The sequence below is a fragment of the Telopea speciosissima genome, chromosome 4, assembly GCF_018873765.1.
Source record: "Telopea speciosissima isolate NSW1024214 ecotype Mountain lineage chromosome 4, Tspe_v1, whole genome shotgun sequence".
In the NCBI taxonomy this organism is placed as follows: domain Eukaryota; kingdom Viridiplantae; phylum Streptophyta; class Magnoliopsida; order Proteales; family Proteaceae; genus Telopea; species Telopea speciosissima.
The window spans coordinates 15,197,183-15,213,501 of NC_057919.1; the positions used below are offsets into that span (position 1 = coordinate 15,197,183).

The 16,319-nt window shown below is 41.3% G+C and overlaps 1 protein-coding gene across 1 annotated transcript in view; it reads right to left on the reverse strand.

Annotated features, from left to right (window-relative positions):
* The window catches only part of LOC122659984, a 192,985-nt gene that overhangs the window by 77,177 nt on the left and 99,489 nt on the right, over positions 1-16,319 (reverse strand). The window contains exons 13-14 of the mRNA XM_043855148.1: positions 6,993-7,210; positions 6,422-6,640 (exon numbers count right to left, since the gene is read on the reverse strand). Of these exons, the coding sequence (XP_043711083.1) occupies positions 6,422-6,640; positions 6,993-7,210 (437 nt within the window). The remainder of the gene's footprint in view (positions 1-6,421; positions 6,641-6,992; positions 7,211-16,319) is intronic.

The window sequence follows — 16,319 nt, forward strand, 5'->3', positions numbered from 1 at the left end:
CATAGACTTGATGAATGAAGGTGTTTACAATGCAAATCCACGAGGTAGCAAACACTTTCTCAAAATTATCAAGGAGCGCTGGGAAAATCAACTTATGCATCCACTGCATAAGGCTGGTGAGTGTAGTTTGTTTTTTATGCAATTACATCTTTTAAAGTTAATTTGAAAGATATATTACTAGCTAGTCAATATGTAATGTCAATTTCAGCATATTATTTGAACCCCAAGTACCAATACAATCATAGGCTTGGGTTGAATAGTAGTCTTATTGACGCAGTAAAAGAAGTAGTTGCCAAGTTGGAGCCGAATAGTAAATTACAGACGATATGCAACAATGAGGTGAGTCTTATAAGTTATAATTCATTTGGAATTACTCAATTTAATACTAAATAGTAATGAGTCATTACTAATTTTAAATATTTTCCAAATGATTATAGTTGAAGACTTTTAGGGATGCATTGGGAAGTTTTAGAACCGATGCTGCAGAGCAAGGCCGGACACGCGGTGATGCTGGTACTCATTAGTCATTACTCAATTCAATATCTTATTCTTTAAATTATGTATATATTGAAACTTTTGAAATGAAGGTGACATGCTGACATGTCTCTTTTGTTGTAATGCAGCTGAATGGTGGGTGTTGTATGGGGGTTCGACAGACAATTTAAAAAAAATAGCAATCAAGGTTCTCTCCCAGACATGTTCAGCATCTGGCTGTGAACGGAATTGGAGTACATTTTCTCTCATCCACTCCAAGAGGAGAAATAGATTGGGTTCTGAACGTCTATCTGACTTGGTGTATATGCATTATAATTTGAGGTTGAAGATGCAACACATACGCATGGGACAAGAGGGTATCAAGGAAACTATCGATCTCGCCGACATTTTCCAGGTAGAGTCAGATGATGAAGATCCTATTGTTGATTGGGTGAGGGATAGAGGTGAGCCAGTGTTAGATCAGCCTGGAGGTAGGCCTGACCCCATGATAGCTGAACATATAGAAGCTGATGTAGATGACTTCATGGCTGCAGAGGGTGAGGTACATGCATGGAACGCGTCACCCATACCGTTCCAGCCTACTGGTGGCAATGCTGATGAGGAGGAAGAAGATTGGTCTATGTCCTCTGGTGGCGGTGGTGGTGGTCGGGGTAGAGATGGTGATGGTGGAGATGGTGATGATGGAGGTGATGGTGGAGGTAATGGTGGACGTGATGATGATGGTGATGGTGGTCAAGCATATGAGGGAACTTGAGTCCCGTTTGTGGTAGAAGAGCAGCAAGAGGCAATCCGTGCCCCCACACCAGCCACACGGCCCACATCGTCCACCTCGACCTACTTGAGAAAGCATCGTGGCCAGTCCCGTCCTGGTGGCCGTGGTAGTGGTACTAGTAGGCAGGCTAAGCTTATGGACATTGATACCCTATCTGGCTCTGTTGGTGGATTGAGTATTGGCAATAGAGACAACAGATCGAGTGGACATTTCTGTGCCCCATCTTTTCATATAGAAAGCAGCCCATCTCCAGCACAATCAGAGCATAGTTCATCTCATTCACATCCATATGGCGAAGGGCAGGCTGGGCAGTACCCTTGGGGGCAGCAACCTATATCTTCTCCATCCATTCCCAGTTTTGAGTATGACTCCCACTCACAGGGATATAGTGGATCGTCTTTTGTGGATGACTTCTTTTCCTACCCAACCCACTAGCCGCAGCCGTACAGCCAGTACTCGTACATGCTCCCAGAGCCGTCATATGACTCATATCATAGTGGATCAGTGGGTAGTACTTCTTCACAGTTCGATGACCTATATCCCAGGATAGGTTACTTTCAGCATGTTGATGATGCAGTTTACATGGCCACTGTGGATGACTACACTCACTTCTTCTCCCAGACTATGATGTGGCATTCATTTGTCCTATAGTCGGAGAGCAATACACGTCGGCTCCAGCGGACCATGAGTGGGGTTGATCCTGGACGGCGGAGTAGTTATTATTAGCAAATTTGTAAACATTTGAGTCATTTGATGAATGATGACTACTTGACTTGTAGGGGACAATTGGGGATATTGTGATTTTTAATTTTTGATATCATCTTCTTAACTCTTAAGTTGTTATTTGTTAACTTGTTATTGACTTAATATCTTATGTACTTAATATTATGATTTATGACTTAACTTATGAGTCATTATGTTTCCAACTTAGTTCCAAGTCAATTTACTTGTTTAATGTACAATGTGTATGTGTAATTAACTAAGTTATACATTAGGGTTTGACCGTACATTACCAATCAATGGTGCAAATCCAAAACACCATTTTGGGTGACTATTTTGCAATTTGAACATTTAAATGTGTTTATATAACTTAAAATAGGGTTTCCATGAAGTTTCAGGCCTTAACTTGGCCTAAGTTAAGGCCTGAAACTTCATGGAAACCCTTAAGAATGTGAAGGATTCTCCAAGGAACAGGCTCATTGTTGTCTCCTAGGGCATCCCTTCTTCTATCCTAACCTCCATGTAATTCTTGCTTCGGCTTGTACATCCTTTCTCTTTTCTTCTTAATTAAATTTTTATTCATCCAAAAAAAATAAACTTGGCTTAAAACCCACCAAAATGACCTACCGAAACATACCAGAAAAAATACAATATTTTGACCGAAATTTCGAATATTTCGGATATTTCGGTTAGTCTGAAATACCGAAACGAAACGAGTTCTCGAACAATGATCGCAAGTAGATGAAGGCAGCAGCTATCGAATAGAATTTAGGGTATAAAAGTTGAGGTGAGATGGAGGGCAGCAACTAGATCATAATGTGATCACCTCATTAGTGCTGCCCTTGAAGGATGGAAGAGATCAAGGAAGGGAGAAGAAGAAAGAGAAGAGAAATCGATGGAGAAGGGTAGTGGAGAAGATCGATGGAGGGGGGAGGTCTTGGAAAAAACCTTGGATCAGAGAAGAAGGCTCTGATACCATGTTACCAAAACCAGAACTGAATTAAGACTTGAATGACCAGAATCGATCACCCAGCCCCTTATTTATAATTACCTCAAATCATAGCCAAAGTATGAATCCCCCTTAGTCCTATTCCTATTAGGAATTCCCACTCCAATTAGGAATCCCAAATAGAGATCGGATAGAGGGAAAAAAACAGAAAAGAAAAAAAAAGTAAACATAAATCAACACACAAAAGGACTAAATTACCCTTATCGGGTGAAGTAGTCTATCTCAACATAAACCAAATGTGAGATTAGGTATACTTGAAAGTGACCAATTTCAAGAACATATAAACCAAATGTGTGTTTTGATTGTTTCACATACACAACTGATACATTAAAAAAATGATATTGGAACGCGATGTAGGCTGCCTAGGTACCGCTTAGGCGCCCAAGTGCTTAGGGAGGACCTCAAACGCCTTAGATCGCTTAGCGTCTTGACAATTATGGCCTCTTACAAGAAAATATTGTGGCTTGGACAACAAGTAATGTAAGAACTTAAATTAATAAAAAAAAAAAATTTATGAATAAAAAATTCATTAACCAAAGGAAAGAAGGGGGGGGAGGAATACAAGCACGAGGCTAGAACAAGGCCTTGCCTAAACAACGCAAGGGAAAATAAAAAAGGGGAAGAACCCCAACAAAATTAGCGCACTAAAAAAGGACAAGAACCAAAAAAAACCCCCAAAGCCAACCTAATCGAAGCGAACTATCCAGGATTCATTGGCTCACGACAGAGGGCATGACCTCTGATATCCGGGCTTAGGGGCAAAATCCTCTCTGAGCAAGGCAAGGAATAGGCAATGTAGGGGCGATTCTTAGGAAAAGGAGGGGAGCTAGGGTTACAGCGGCGAAAAACACGAAGGGAAGTGGGGGCAATAGACTGGGGCGTAGAGTACGGGAGCCCGGAGTTTGAGATTAGGCCCAAATGAGAGTGAGCCGGCACAGATGGGTTTGAATAAAGAGACGGATGGCTAGAAGAAGCTGGCCCAATAAGACCAGCCGGCCCATTAAGACCTGCTGGACCAGCCGTAGCACAAGAGGAGGGCTGGGCCAGAGAAGGAGAGGCCAAAGGAAGAGAAGGGACCACAGGGGGACAAGGAACAAGAAAAGCTTTGACTTGCCTTTTGAGGAAGGAGGTAATCCCCAGGCTCAAAGGATCAAGTCTGGGCAAGATCGACGGAGGAAGGGAGCTGGAAGAAGAGGCGATAAGGAGAGAGTCTCGAGAATGCAGAGATGTTTCAGACCGATGGGGCATGGGAGAATCAACCACCTGAGAAGGCGATCTTATCGCAGGGTTCTCGTTATCAAGGTCAACAGCAAGGTTCTCGCAAAGGTCGCGATCGGTCAGGATACTTCGATCAGAAGGAGAATCGAGAGACTCTGATGGGTCAGCATCATTGACAGAGCAGGAGGCTAAAGCTGCAAAACGATTTCGACCAAAGGGCAAACCAGAGGTTTGGTTTTGCCCAGCGGACAAACCGATAGGAGAAATCGAAGATTGGGGGACTCTAGACCGATGGTTTTTCCGGCGGGATTTGGTTCTGGATCTTCCCCGGAAGAGCAAACTGATCGCCGGAGAGAGGCATTGGTCTTTGGCAGTGCTTGGTTGGACTGACAAACCACTGCCAGAAACAGGGAAGGTCACGGCAGTGGTTTCTTCAGTGGTGGCTTCATCCCCAGCAGTGATGGCTTCATCCCCAGCAACAGTGGTCATTTGTTGGCAAAGAGAGGAGGCATGGCCGAAGGTTTTGCAGATCAGGCAGAGGGGCAGAGACCAATCGTAAGAGACACTTTGCACAAAAGAGTCCATCTTCTTCAACTACTGTGATGGTTGAAGGGAGAGCTTCATTTGCTGAAACTTCACGTAAATTAAGAAAACTTAATAAGACTAAAATAAAATAGGAAACAAATTAATCAAAGTTAACTTGCTGACCAGCTAACTAATGTCTTAGCTAAAAATAAAATAGAAAGTTCTAAGCTAAACCAAAATAGTAGGTAAGTAGAGCAAAGAATCTCAGCCAGCTAGCTGTTTATGTACCCTACACCACTGTTCACGTGAACAGGAACTCGGGCTACTGTTTATGTGAACAGTAACTCTCTTGAATTTCTTCATGCTTCGATCTACATCAAAAACACTGATAAGTTTGACCGGACCAAAGGGAAAATTAAAAAAAAAACTGAAATTTAGAGTGACGTTGGACATAGCAGGTCAGGACCTGCAACCACTTTTGAATACTTCCCCTACTAAAAATGACTCAACCAAGGTAAGTTAGGCCTATTGGTTTGGCCATTAAGAACTTCTACTTCCTCTTCCAAACCTGCTGCCTCCTGTGTTCTTTTTTTGTTTTTTAGAAAAACAGAGTACAGATCAGATTCAGATCAACAAATCAGTTCAGTTAGCACTTCGCAATAGAACGATATTCCGGATCTACTTCCTCTTTATTATTCTAAATTAAGGATTGGATGTACAGATCTTCTTTGCAACAAGAACAGAGCTGCAACGACCTTCTATGACAGATTAGCATACTTCAAGTTATTTATCTATTTAATTCTTGCCCATTTAATCACTGTTCTGCAAGATGAATTCTCTCATAGTTCTTTTATGCTGCATCCTTAGTGTCCTGTTACTTTGAACTGTGCCAGAACAGAATATTCAATTAGTTACCCCTCTTTTGTAGGTCTCTTGGTGCTGAACAAATTACATAGTTCCTTCCAGCTGTGGAGATCCGTTAAAGAACCATATGTTGAATACTATTGACTGAAAAGCAACCTATTTTAATCTTGTTAGTTCTATTTTGATCGGTAAATGTGTCTAGCTTCTAAATTCTGTTAGTATGCAGTTTAAGTTCTTGAGCGAAATGAATCTCTAGCCCATATTTCAAATTCCTAAGCTTAGACAGAAAAATTGGGCCCATTACCTGCAGGCAATTGGGGTGGTTGACCCTTGCCTATGCTATTGCTGTAATATGTCTCACCATTAGTAAAAACTTTTCTGATTATCTTAAAGAATTAGATGAAGTTCTTCAGTTCATCTTGATGAATTTGGAGAATCTTCAACCCCTTTCAACTATCCGAAAAATGTCCTCCCCCTCCATGATTCAGAGGAGATTTCAAAATTCGTTGCCCCCATTTGAAATATCCTCCTTCCAACAAACTACAGTGTTAACAGGAGATTAGATTCACCTGAAGAACCATGCCGAAAGAGCACTCAAAAAACATGGTAAAACTGAAATCTTTCAAATCTCGGTTTCCTGTTGAAAGTTGAGTTCTTCATGTATGGCTTGTACATAGGTTAGAGAGTGAGAGATAGAGAGAATTGACAACACTTAAAATGATGGAATCAGTCATCATTATCCATGTTTGGGGAAACACTTTATCCAAACAACACAATTCCATCTCAGAAATAAAAATCACAGAGGGTCGGTATCTTACTCAATGGTAGTTGGTGTAGCGACAAATAGCTGCCTTCGATGCCAAACAGCTCCAGTAGCACAAGGAATGGCAACATCCCCGAGATATCTATATTGGGGGCGCAAGGAAGATATTATGATATATTTGTGGTAGGCAAGAGCACAATACTCAACAGTTTGGTCCCACGCAGTCCATTCTGGTTGGGCAAGAAGACCACTCACAGGTTGAAAAGTTTCCCAACTGTAAAATTGGAAATTCAATTAAACAGAAAACAGAAATGAAAGAAAAATCAATGATAAGGCATGGTCTATTGACTAGAGATCAAAATACATCAAAAAGCAAGTACAATAAGAATCACTGAAGAACAAAATGAGAAAAATGATGGATGGTATTAGCTATGCCATGGCATATAGAATGCAAATTCAGACAGTCAAGGCAAAGAAACCAATAAATTATGCAAATGGAAAAATCACACACAGTAGCAAGCTTACTACTGTACTACAAGATACTTTGAAACTTCTAGGATTATGCACCCCTAAGTGTAGGGTTAAAGAAAGATGAAATAAATAGATATAAATATATAATTCTCCACCTGTACAGTTGGAAGTTTTGAGGTGCTACGTCTGAAACAGATGGTCTTTTAGAAGACAATGGATCATCAGCAGCAGTAAAAGAAGAGAGGCCACTATTGCCAAAGCCAGATAATGGCATTGACTGAAAAGTTGAAATTGCAGTTGCAGCCACAGGGCTAATCTTCCGTGATGTTCGATATGCCACACCAAGTAGTGCACCACCATGCAAACCAATAATCTAGAAGCAACCCAAAAAAAAAAAAACTTCAAACAAAATGTCCAAAACAACAACAAAATTAAATAATCAAAACTATAATGTCATTGGAAAATCCAAATGCACAACTCCAGTTACTGTATTTTCATTGTAAATCAATCATATAGTTCAAAGTATATGTTTAGCAATCACAGTAAGGAATATGTACCGTAACTTTAGCTAAATTTAACTTTTTTTTTTTGGGTAAATAAGAAATTCATTACCAAAGAGGAAAAAAGAATTACAGGGCCCCCGAAGGGGAGCAACAAAACAAAAAATAAGAGGCCAGAGCCTCAACTATGAGGGCCAGTAGAAACAAGAGAGACAGAAGAGAGACCCCAGGAGACAACAATAAGCCTGTTCCTTGGGGTATCAGGACAAAAGGAGGGAGGAGCTGACGATAGTTTCGCCTTAATTTCAAAGGAAATGGAATCCCAGATCTGCTGATAAGACCTAGAGTTGGAGGTCCATTTCCTAATATTACGCTCCATCCAAATATGGTTCATAGTTGCACAAAAAGCAAGCTTTCCAACAGTATCACATATAGAGGGACCCGCAAAGGTCATGTCGATCCAAATCCATTCACGGCAGAAAGGAAGAATTCTTCTAGAGACTGGCCAACATTTGAGTAAGATGCCTTTCCAGATCGCTGCCGCTGTAGGGCACTCAAAGAATAGGTGATCAGTGTCTTCCACATTGTTCCAGCAGAGGCAGCAATAGGCGAAGACAATTGTTGAAGATCCTCCAAGACGTGAAGCAATGCCTAGGGATGTGATGCTTGAACCAAAGAAGCTTTCTCCAGGGAGCTAGGGGACCCTTAAGCCGAATGAGATCCCAAGCTGATTTTGAGGAGAAGAGAGATGTATTGTTTGCCAACCAATTTACACAATCACATCTGCCCAAAGGCCTTCTGAGGATGGAGGAAAGATCATTCTAGATGAGGGAAAGATCCGGAGAGGAGGTAGGAGGAGGAGACCAGCCAGACTGATGTAAGATGTCAGCTACCAAAGAGAGCCTGTGGAGACCTGAAGTATAAATGATCCGAGGGATAATCAAGGGGAGGAGGATCCCCTTTGGGTACCAATGATCCAGCCAAAGACAGGAAGAGAGACCATCCCCAATCTGAGATTTGATGACATGAATGACCATGTTACATCTGTGCCCGGACCCTGACCCGAACTCCGCATGATAGGTCCGGAACCCGATGGATCCTGGGTCTTACCCACTAGCAACATGTGGTGCACCGACCCGGTGATCATTTCTGAGAAGGAAACTCCGGTGATGTCATACCTACCGATCCGGAGGCAGCTACCAGACTTGTGTTGTTGTTCCATACACAAATTGATGGACAACCTAAGGTACAACCCCTGATTAACCAAAACAGGAATAAACTCATTTTTAAATGTTTAAATAGGGTTTAATGGCCACAAATTATACGAGGACAATGCCCTAGGCATGGCACAGGCCTCACTGAGACCCAAATGCAGAAACAACAGGGTTTTACCTACTGGTCCATCCCTACTGGTCTATTGGATCAACCAGTTGGATCGACCAGTACTGCTATACTGCTCAGAATTCATCTCAGATGCATGGGGCCCACTATCTCGCACCCCAGGTCACCTCTCCGTACTTAGAATGACCCGAGGAATTATTCCCTAACAACGTGATCATGTGGGGCCCACTTTGAAGCCATTTGCATGGGAGAATGGGTTTTAAGAATGTTTAAGAATGTGTTTTTCATAAAACACATTTGGCAAACAGGCCTTAGTGGCTGCGCTTATATATAAGCTAGCCTTAGACCAAAAACCTCCCCTGCTGAATTCGTTGAAGAGAAAGAAGAGAAAGAAGAGAAAGAAGAGAAGGAGAAGGAGAAAGAGAAGAGAAGAAGAGGAAAAGAAGGCTTGAACTCATCCTTGAGCTTGGACCCTTCAAGGTAAGCCCAAACCCAGCCTTTCCCTGTTGCTTCATAGCCATTATCATGACTGTAACCCTGATTCATTCCCTGATGTTGGCTGTACAGCCATGTTCTCTTGTATCTACCATATTAGTCATGCTATACAAGCTTGATCCTTGCATGCATGTAAGGATTTATCATTCTTAACCTTTCATCCTCCCTTTTTCCATGTTCTATATTCTGTAACCATCATATCCAGCCTTGGATGGTTAATCTCCATGTCCATATAGAGCTTTGAATGTATCTCTTAGTGTAGGATATGTTTTTCTCTTGATGTACATGACAACTCCATGATCTCTTGCTCATAACAGTACTGATTCTGAACTAATTGAACTCTTCTAAGTTGATTTCTGTAGTCTCTTATATGAGCAACCATGAATGATTAGTCATATGGGCCATGGACCTCAAAACTCCATGCATGTTTGATTTATCACCATGTATATGTTGGATGTCATGCATGGAACCCTACTGTAACCCCTGATCATCCATGCATGCTCCTGATCTGTAGATCTAAGCCAAAACAGCTTTATCTTCTGAATTTTTTGAACTGCTCATGCACTGGTCGATTGGATCAACCACTGTGAATCAACCACTGAAGGAAATTAAAACCTGAGTTACCCCTAGCCTGTCTTTGGATCTGTGATGCCCTGCATTAGGTCCTACATGAAACCCTAGCTAAAAATAATGCACTATACCCCTGTTTAAAGCCAATCTGACACCCCGGGACAGGTTTGGGCAACCAAACTCGTATTTGGCATGGAACCATGACTCAACCCACTAATGGAACCACTGCAGTGCCAACAAAAACCCTTGGTGTGAACCCTTTCCAATTCTGTCACTGTAACCCCTACTGGTCCATTGGATGGACCAGTACCAGTCAACCACTGCGGGGAATTGAAGCCCGTGCTGTCCTTGACCTACCCCAAGGTCTGAAACACCCTTTTCTAGGCCTTTGGTATAAACCCTAGCCTAAAACTCATTAACTCAGCCCTGTGCCTACACTTGGAGCTATGGGTTGATTGCCACTGGTCCATTGGATAGACCAGTCCAATCAACCAGTGTAAACCATTGATGAAGAACATGACCCTAACCCCTGTAGTTACTTAAAACAGTACTTGGGCACCCTTTTGGGTCTAAAACCATAAACCCCTTTTGATTTTTGGCCACAGCAGCCTACTGGGCCATTGCCACTGGTCCATTGGATAGACCAGTGCCAATCGACCACTGCTGCTGTCAAGGCAGTTTTGAGTCTTGCTTTGGTTTAGAGGCTAAACCAAGGTTACCCCTAGATTCTTAGAGTATATTGGAATGTATTAATCAAGGATTTAAGTCTCGGTTCGTATCGTATCATCTCGGTATCGGTCATGGTCGATACGATACAGGCCGAGACGTATCTTTTTTTTTTAAAAATGTAAATGTCTCGACTGTATCGAGACGTATCGACCGAGACGTACCGATACGATACGATACGATCGATACGTATCGATACAGCCGAGAGTTTTTAAAAAAAATTATTTTATTATATTTAAAAAACGATATGTATCGAGACGACTCGATACGTCTCGGTATGTATTGTTAACTTAAAAACACATGGCCATTTCATCATTTTCACCCAAAACTCGATTTTTAGCAGTCCAGGCAGAAAAAAGGTCTTTCCAGCTTTGAGAAACCCTTCCAAAAACACATTTAAACTTGCTTTTTGGGTAAGATTTCTTGAGGGCTTTCAATTCTTTGCCAAAAACAAACTTAGAGGAGCTGAAATCACATCATTTGGTAGATCTAACAGCCTACATTCGAATTCAAAAGCTGTTCTTGAAGGGTTAGGTAAGTTTTTTGAAAAAAACTTGAATCTTTTGCTTTAATCTTTGATTATTGGTATGTTTTTTGGTATGAATCAAAGAGAATATGTTAAACAAACATAGAAACTGCATTCTTTGTATGCATTTACAAAGATTTGGTTTCAAATCCATGTTTCTTTGACCATTTTTACCCAAAACCGAAAATTCCTTCTTTAAAATGAATTTTTTTTTTTTCTTCCTAACTTTAAAACAAATGGTAATGTTTATAAGATATGGAGTACATTATGTATAGATGTATGACATCCCAAGAAGATTATACATTTACCCTAAAATCTGTATTTTTTTTTTTTTTTTTTGGGTATTTTCTGAATTTATAAAATACTTAAAAAAATGTAAAAAATCTGATTTTTCCATCTATACTCTTTCATTATAGTTTGATAAAATGTATAATTGGCTGAAATAGAATCAAAGACTTAGATTCATATATGTAGTACATTATGTCATTTTTTTTAATTATTTAAAAAATTAAATAATGTGTAACTAGTTGTAGAAAATATAAAAATGTTTAAATATTGTTTATGGCAACTTTGCTAGGTAGTAAATAAAAGAAGATGATGCAATGCATGACATGCATCATAATGTGTGTCTATACTTGTATAGTTGTATAAATAATAAATTATTGATGTGTGGATTTGAATATTGTTTAATATATATCTTATATAGTTATCTACTTTTGTTTGGTATTTAGGACGATGCCGTGACAACAAGACATTGGGTGGTCTTATTGTACCAAAATAAACAATAATAGATTGCATACACAGTGCAACTCGTGACACCCAACACCTTGGAGGTGGGGTAACTCGGCAAAAAGAGCACATGGCAGGAGGATATGGAAATGTTTCCAAGTGTACACAGTGCCCTGTAGAGTTAAGCAGGGCAATGCAAAAACACCTTAGAGATTCCAAAAAAAAATCCAAGCAAGCACATGATGATGTTGATGCATTGGTGAAAAATTTGATGGAAGATTTTAAAGATTATGAAGGATCGGATATGGAAGCAGAGGAGGACCCAGAGTTGGCATTGGCGATGAAACAATCAAGACATGAAGCAAAAGAGCAACAATGGAGAGCTGAGCAATTGATTAGAAGTCAATCAACTCGACCCGGCCAGGGCCCTGTAGATATTGGTGTTGGCTCCTCTTGTCGTCCATCTCTAAGTAAGGGTAAGCAGCCTGTTGGCCTTAGTAGAGCAACCAGTGTGAAGGGGATGTTTGACCGGTTTACAAAAAGTGGTAAGGGTAAGAGAAAGAAGAGCCCAGATATCAGAGACATGGATCCTAATGTCTATAGAGCAAGGGATGCTAGCCAACAGAGGATTGAAGAAAGCTTTCAACCCAAAACACTTAGTAAAAGGATAGGCGAGCAATCTCCGGATGGTTCCACGCTTCTATGATTCCACCACATAAGGCCAAAGATCCCCACTTTAAGGCCATGGTAAAGGAGATTCAGCAGTGTGGGAAAAATGTTAAGCCACCCACACCTCATGAGATTGCTGGGCCTTACTTGGATGATATTGTCCAAGAGGTGCATGAGTATGTAGAGAGGTTCAAGGAGAAGTGGCCACTATATGGAGTGACCATCATGTGTGATGGATGGAGTGGACTAACAAGATTATCTATCATCAATTTTCTTATCTACTGTGATGGAAGGACGATCTTCCATAAGTCGGTCAATGCATCTAGTGAAATCAAAGATGCCAACTACTTGTACAAGTTAATGGATGAAGTTGTGGAGGACATAGGAGAAGAAAATGTTGTCAAGTAGTAATTGACAATGCAGCAAATTTCAAGAAAGCTGGTCGATTGCTTATGTTAAAGAGGCAACATTTATTTTGGACACCATGTGCAGCTCATTGCATAGATTTGATGTTTAAGGACATAGGAGAATTGCCCAAGGTCCAAAAGTTGGTTGGTAATGCAAGGAAAATCACCAACTTTATTTATAACCATAGTTGGGTTTTGGCATTGATGAGGAGTTATACACAAGGGGATTTAGTGAGGCTGCAACAACAAGATTTGCAATAAATTACATTGCAATTGATAGCCTCATTTCCGAAAGCATGGGCTGCTACGGATGTTCACCTCTCGAGTGGTTGACTAGCAATTATGCAAGGTCCGAAATTGGGAGATTTGTTCAAGATCTTGTTACCTCCTCAAATTTTTGGGCTGCAATGGGCCGACTTTATAATGTTATGATGCCACTCTTTTATGCCTTCGAGAGGTTGATGGGGATAAAGAGCAGACCATGGGCAAGATGGTAGATGCCATGAGATGTGTGAAGAGAAAAATACATGAGAATAATCCAACATCAAACAAGAAGTATTTGAAGATTATATCCGATCGATGGGAAAATATGTTGGTTCAAGATGTTCATTAGGCAGGTAATCTTATAAGTATATGACTTTGGTTTCATTTTAAACACTTAGTAGTTAGTAAGTTACTATTTATTTATTTATTATTAGAATTTCTAGGTTTCTAACCATCCATTACAAACCATGTGCAGCATATTATTTGAATCCGGATATCCAATACTCCAATGATATAGGGTGTAGACCGGATCTATTGCGTGCCCTAAGGAATGTTGTGAACAGAATGGAGCCAGATGTAGCGAAGGCCACACTTGCCATGGATGAGGTTAGAACTAAATTAGTTGTATAAATGATTGAAACCAAGAATAGAGTGATTGGTGGAAGTGGAACTAATATATATATTTTTTTAATACCTCTCTAGGCTAAGTATTTTCGGGAGGCCACTCGTGGTTTTGCTGATAGAATGGCTATCCATGCTAGGAGCACACAATGCCCAGGTAAGTTAGGTTTACCTAATTTATTATATCATTTAAAATTTGTTTTAAGGTTTTGTCTTTTAATATTTCATTTATTATTATGCAGCTGATTGGTGGCTCAATTATGGGGGTACTAGTGCTCCACACTTAACCCGAATTGCATTCGAGTATTATCCCGACGGCATCCTCTAGTGGCCGCGAACGTAATCGAGTACATTCGGGTTGATACACACCAAACCCGGAATCGTCTTAGTTATTCAAAGTTGGAGAAGCTAGTGTATGTCCATTACAACATAAAGTCAAGCTTAAATATTTAGATGGAAAGAGAAGGAGATGATGTAGATGTCAACCCAATCGACATCAACCACCTACTTGACGATGAAGATCCAGTTAGAGCATGGATAGAAGATACCGATAAGGTATTGGTGATGGATCAATTAAGTGAGGATCGCCAGACAACCAAACCTGATCCAGTGATAGAGAGCATCATTCAACAGATGGATGAGGATGCAACACAGCCACCATCACAAAATCCTTGTCCTAATGTTGAAGAAAATGAAAGTAGCTCAAGAAGGTTTAGTCGGGAGGACGAGGTCGGTCATCCGTATGGAGGAACTCAACAACATGTTGATGATGAGGATGAAGACGACGATGGTGATGGTGATGGTGATGGTGGTGGTGGTTCTGTTGTTGCTGCTACTGATGATGATGATGATGATGATGATGATGATGACGACGATGATGATGATGGTAGTGGTGGTGGTGGTGGTGGTGGTGGTGGTGGTGGTGGCCATGGTGCTGGAGGTAGTGGTGGTGCTGGAGGTAGTGGTGGTGGCCATGAGGCTTCACAACATCGTGCTGGGGTTCAGTTCACATGTGAGGCAGGATACACACATACTACCCAAGATATGGATCATGGTGCTGAGCCTGCTGGCCATAAGACTTACTCGCGGAAGCCGCATAAGGGCAAGTTTGCCAAGCGCTCCCACAATCTATATGATAGTGATGTGCTTATGAGTGGCATGGAGTCACTTAGCATTAGTTCTGATTATGCTGGTGCTTCATCAGGCCATGGGCATTATGCATCAGGTTCTTCAGGCTGTGGACATGGGGCTTCTGTAGGGTATGGAAGTTATGGATACGGAGAGAATCAAGCACAAGCACAACCTAGTGCTGTCGTGACATTAGCCACTCCAGAGCAAAGACACACGATTCTACTATGAGGGAGAGTCACTACCATCGTATTTCGACCGGGCTCGTGATTGTCTTATGTTCGGATAGTACACAACATCATCCTAGTCGCTCCTATTGTTAAAGACCCTTACAGACATGACTTTGATCCACCCCGACATTCTTCATGGCAATAGAGTGACTCTATATGTAAAGAATTTCATCATTTAATCTTTTAATCTTTTATAACAATTTCAAAGTGCTGCAGTTGTCTGGTTATTGATTATTCACAATTCTTAGTATATATGCATGATATATGACACAAATTGCTTGTTTATATTGTTTTTTGTGTCCAAAAGTGTATTTTCATGTGTATTTTGATCATTTTCATGCGTTTCTGCACTCGATCGATACGTATCTCACGATATGATACGATACGTCTCTTAAAATCGCCTGACCGATACGATACCCGATACCGAGACTTAAATCCTTGGTATTAATGTAATTATTCTAATTTAATTGCTTAGGCTGTGATTATTTGACCGACGACGCGCATCCGAGCACTTTTGCGGATCAGCAGTTTTCGGAACCAGCGGTGTATAATCAAGGTGAGTGGATATTGGATCAACCTTGTAGGCGTAACCTTGTGAACATGCCAAAGATAACAAAGGCTCACAAAGCCTAGACAAAACAGACCCAGACCGAGTTTCACTGCGGTGACGCCTGCTGTAGGAGCAGTTGAAGGGGGAAGCAGGGTTGGTCAAAGGCAAATGAGACTTGCGGGGAAGAGGAGTGAGGAGAGTGGAGTTGTCGGGTGTAGAAGAAGACTGTCCAAATGGGTTAAGAGATATGGGTTGGTTTGAGACCTGCAAACCCGAGAGGGGAGGAGAGGGGTCATTAAGAGATGAGGGGCTGAGCCCAGGGTCAGAACGGTTCAAGCCAGAAGAGAAAAGTTAACCAGAAGGGACCACAAGGGGGACAAAAGTGGAGGGCCCCACAATATAAGGGCATAAAGAAAATGGGAGCTTCGTAAAGCTCTCGTCCAAAAGCAAAGCTGCCTCAGGGGCACCAAGAGTCGAAGGCGAAGGCAGGGGGTAGTCGCAGTAGCACAGCTAGATGCCAAGGAACTAGCTTCGATGGAGATTGACGACATCGAAGTACCAGCAGGAGTAGAAGCGCCAGTAAAGCCAAGAATGGAAGGATCCTGGGAAAGGCCTTGTGACATCCTCGACCTGCTTCGAGAGATAACATCAAAAGAGAGCTTTTTGGCGTTATCGTCAGCAAGTAGCAAACTGAACCTATTCTGGTCTCTGGAGAAAGCCTGCTAG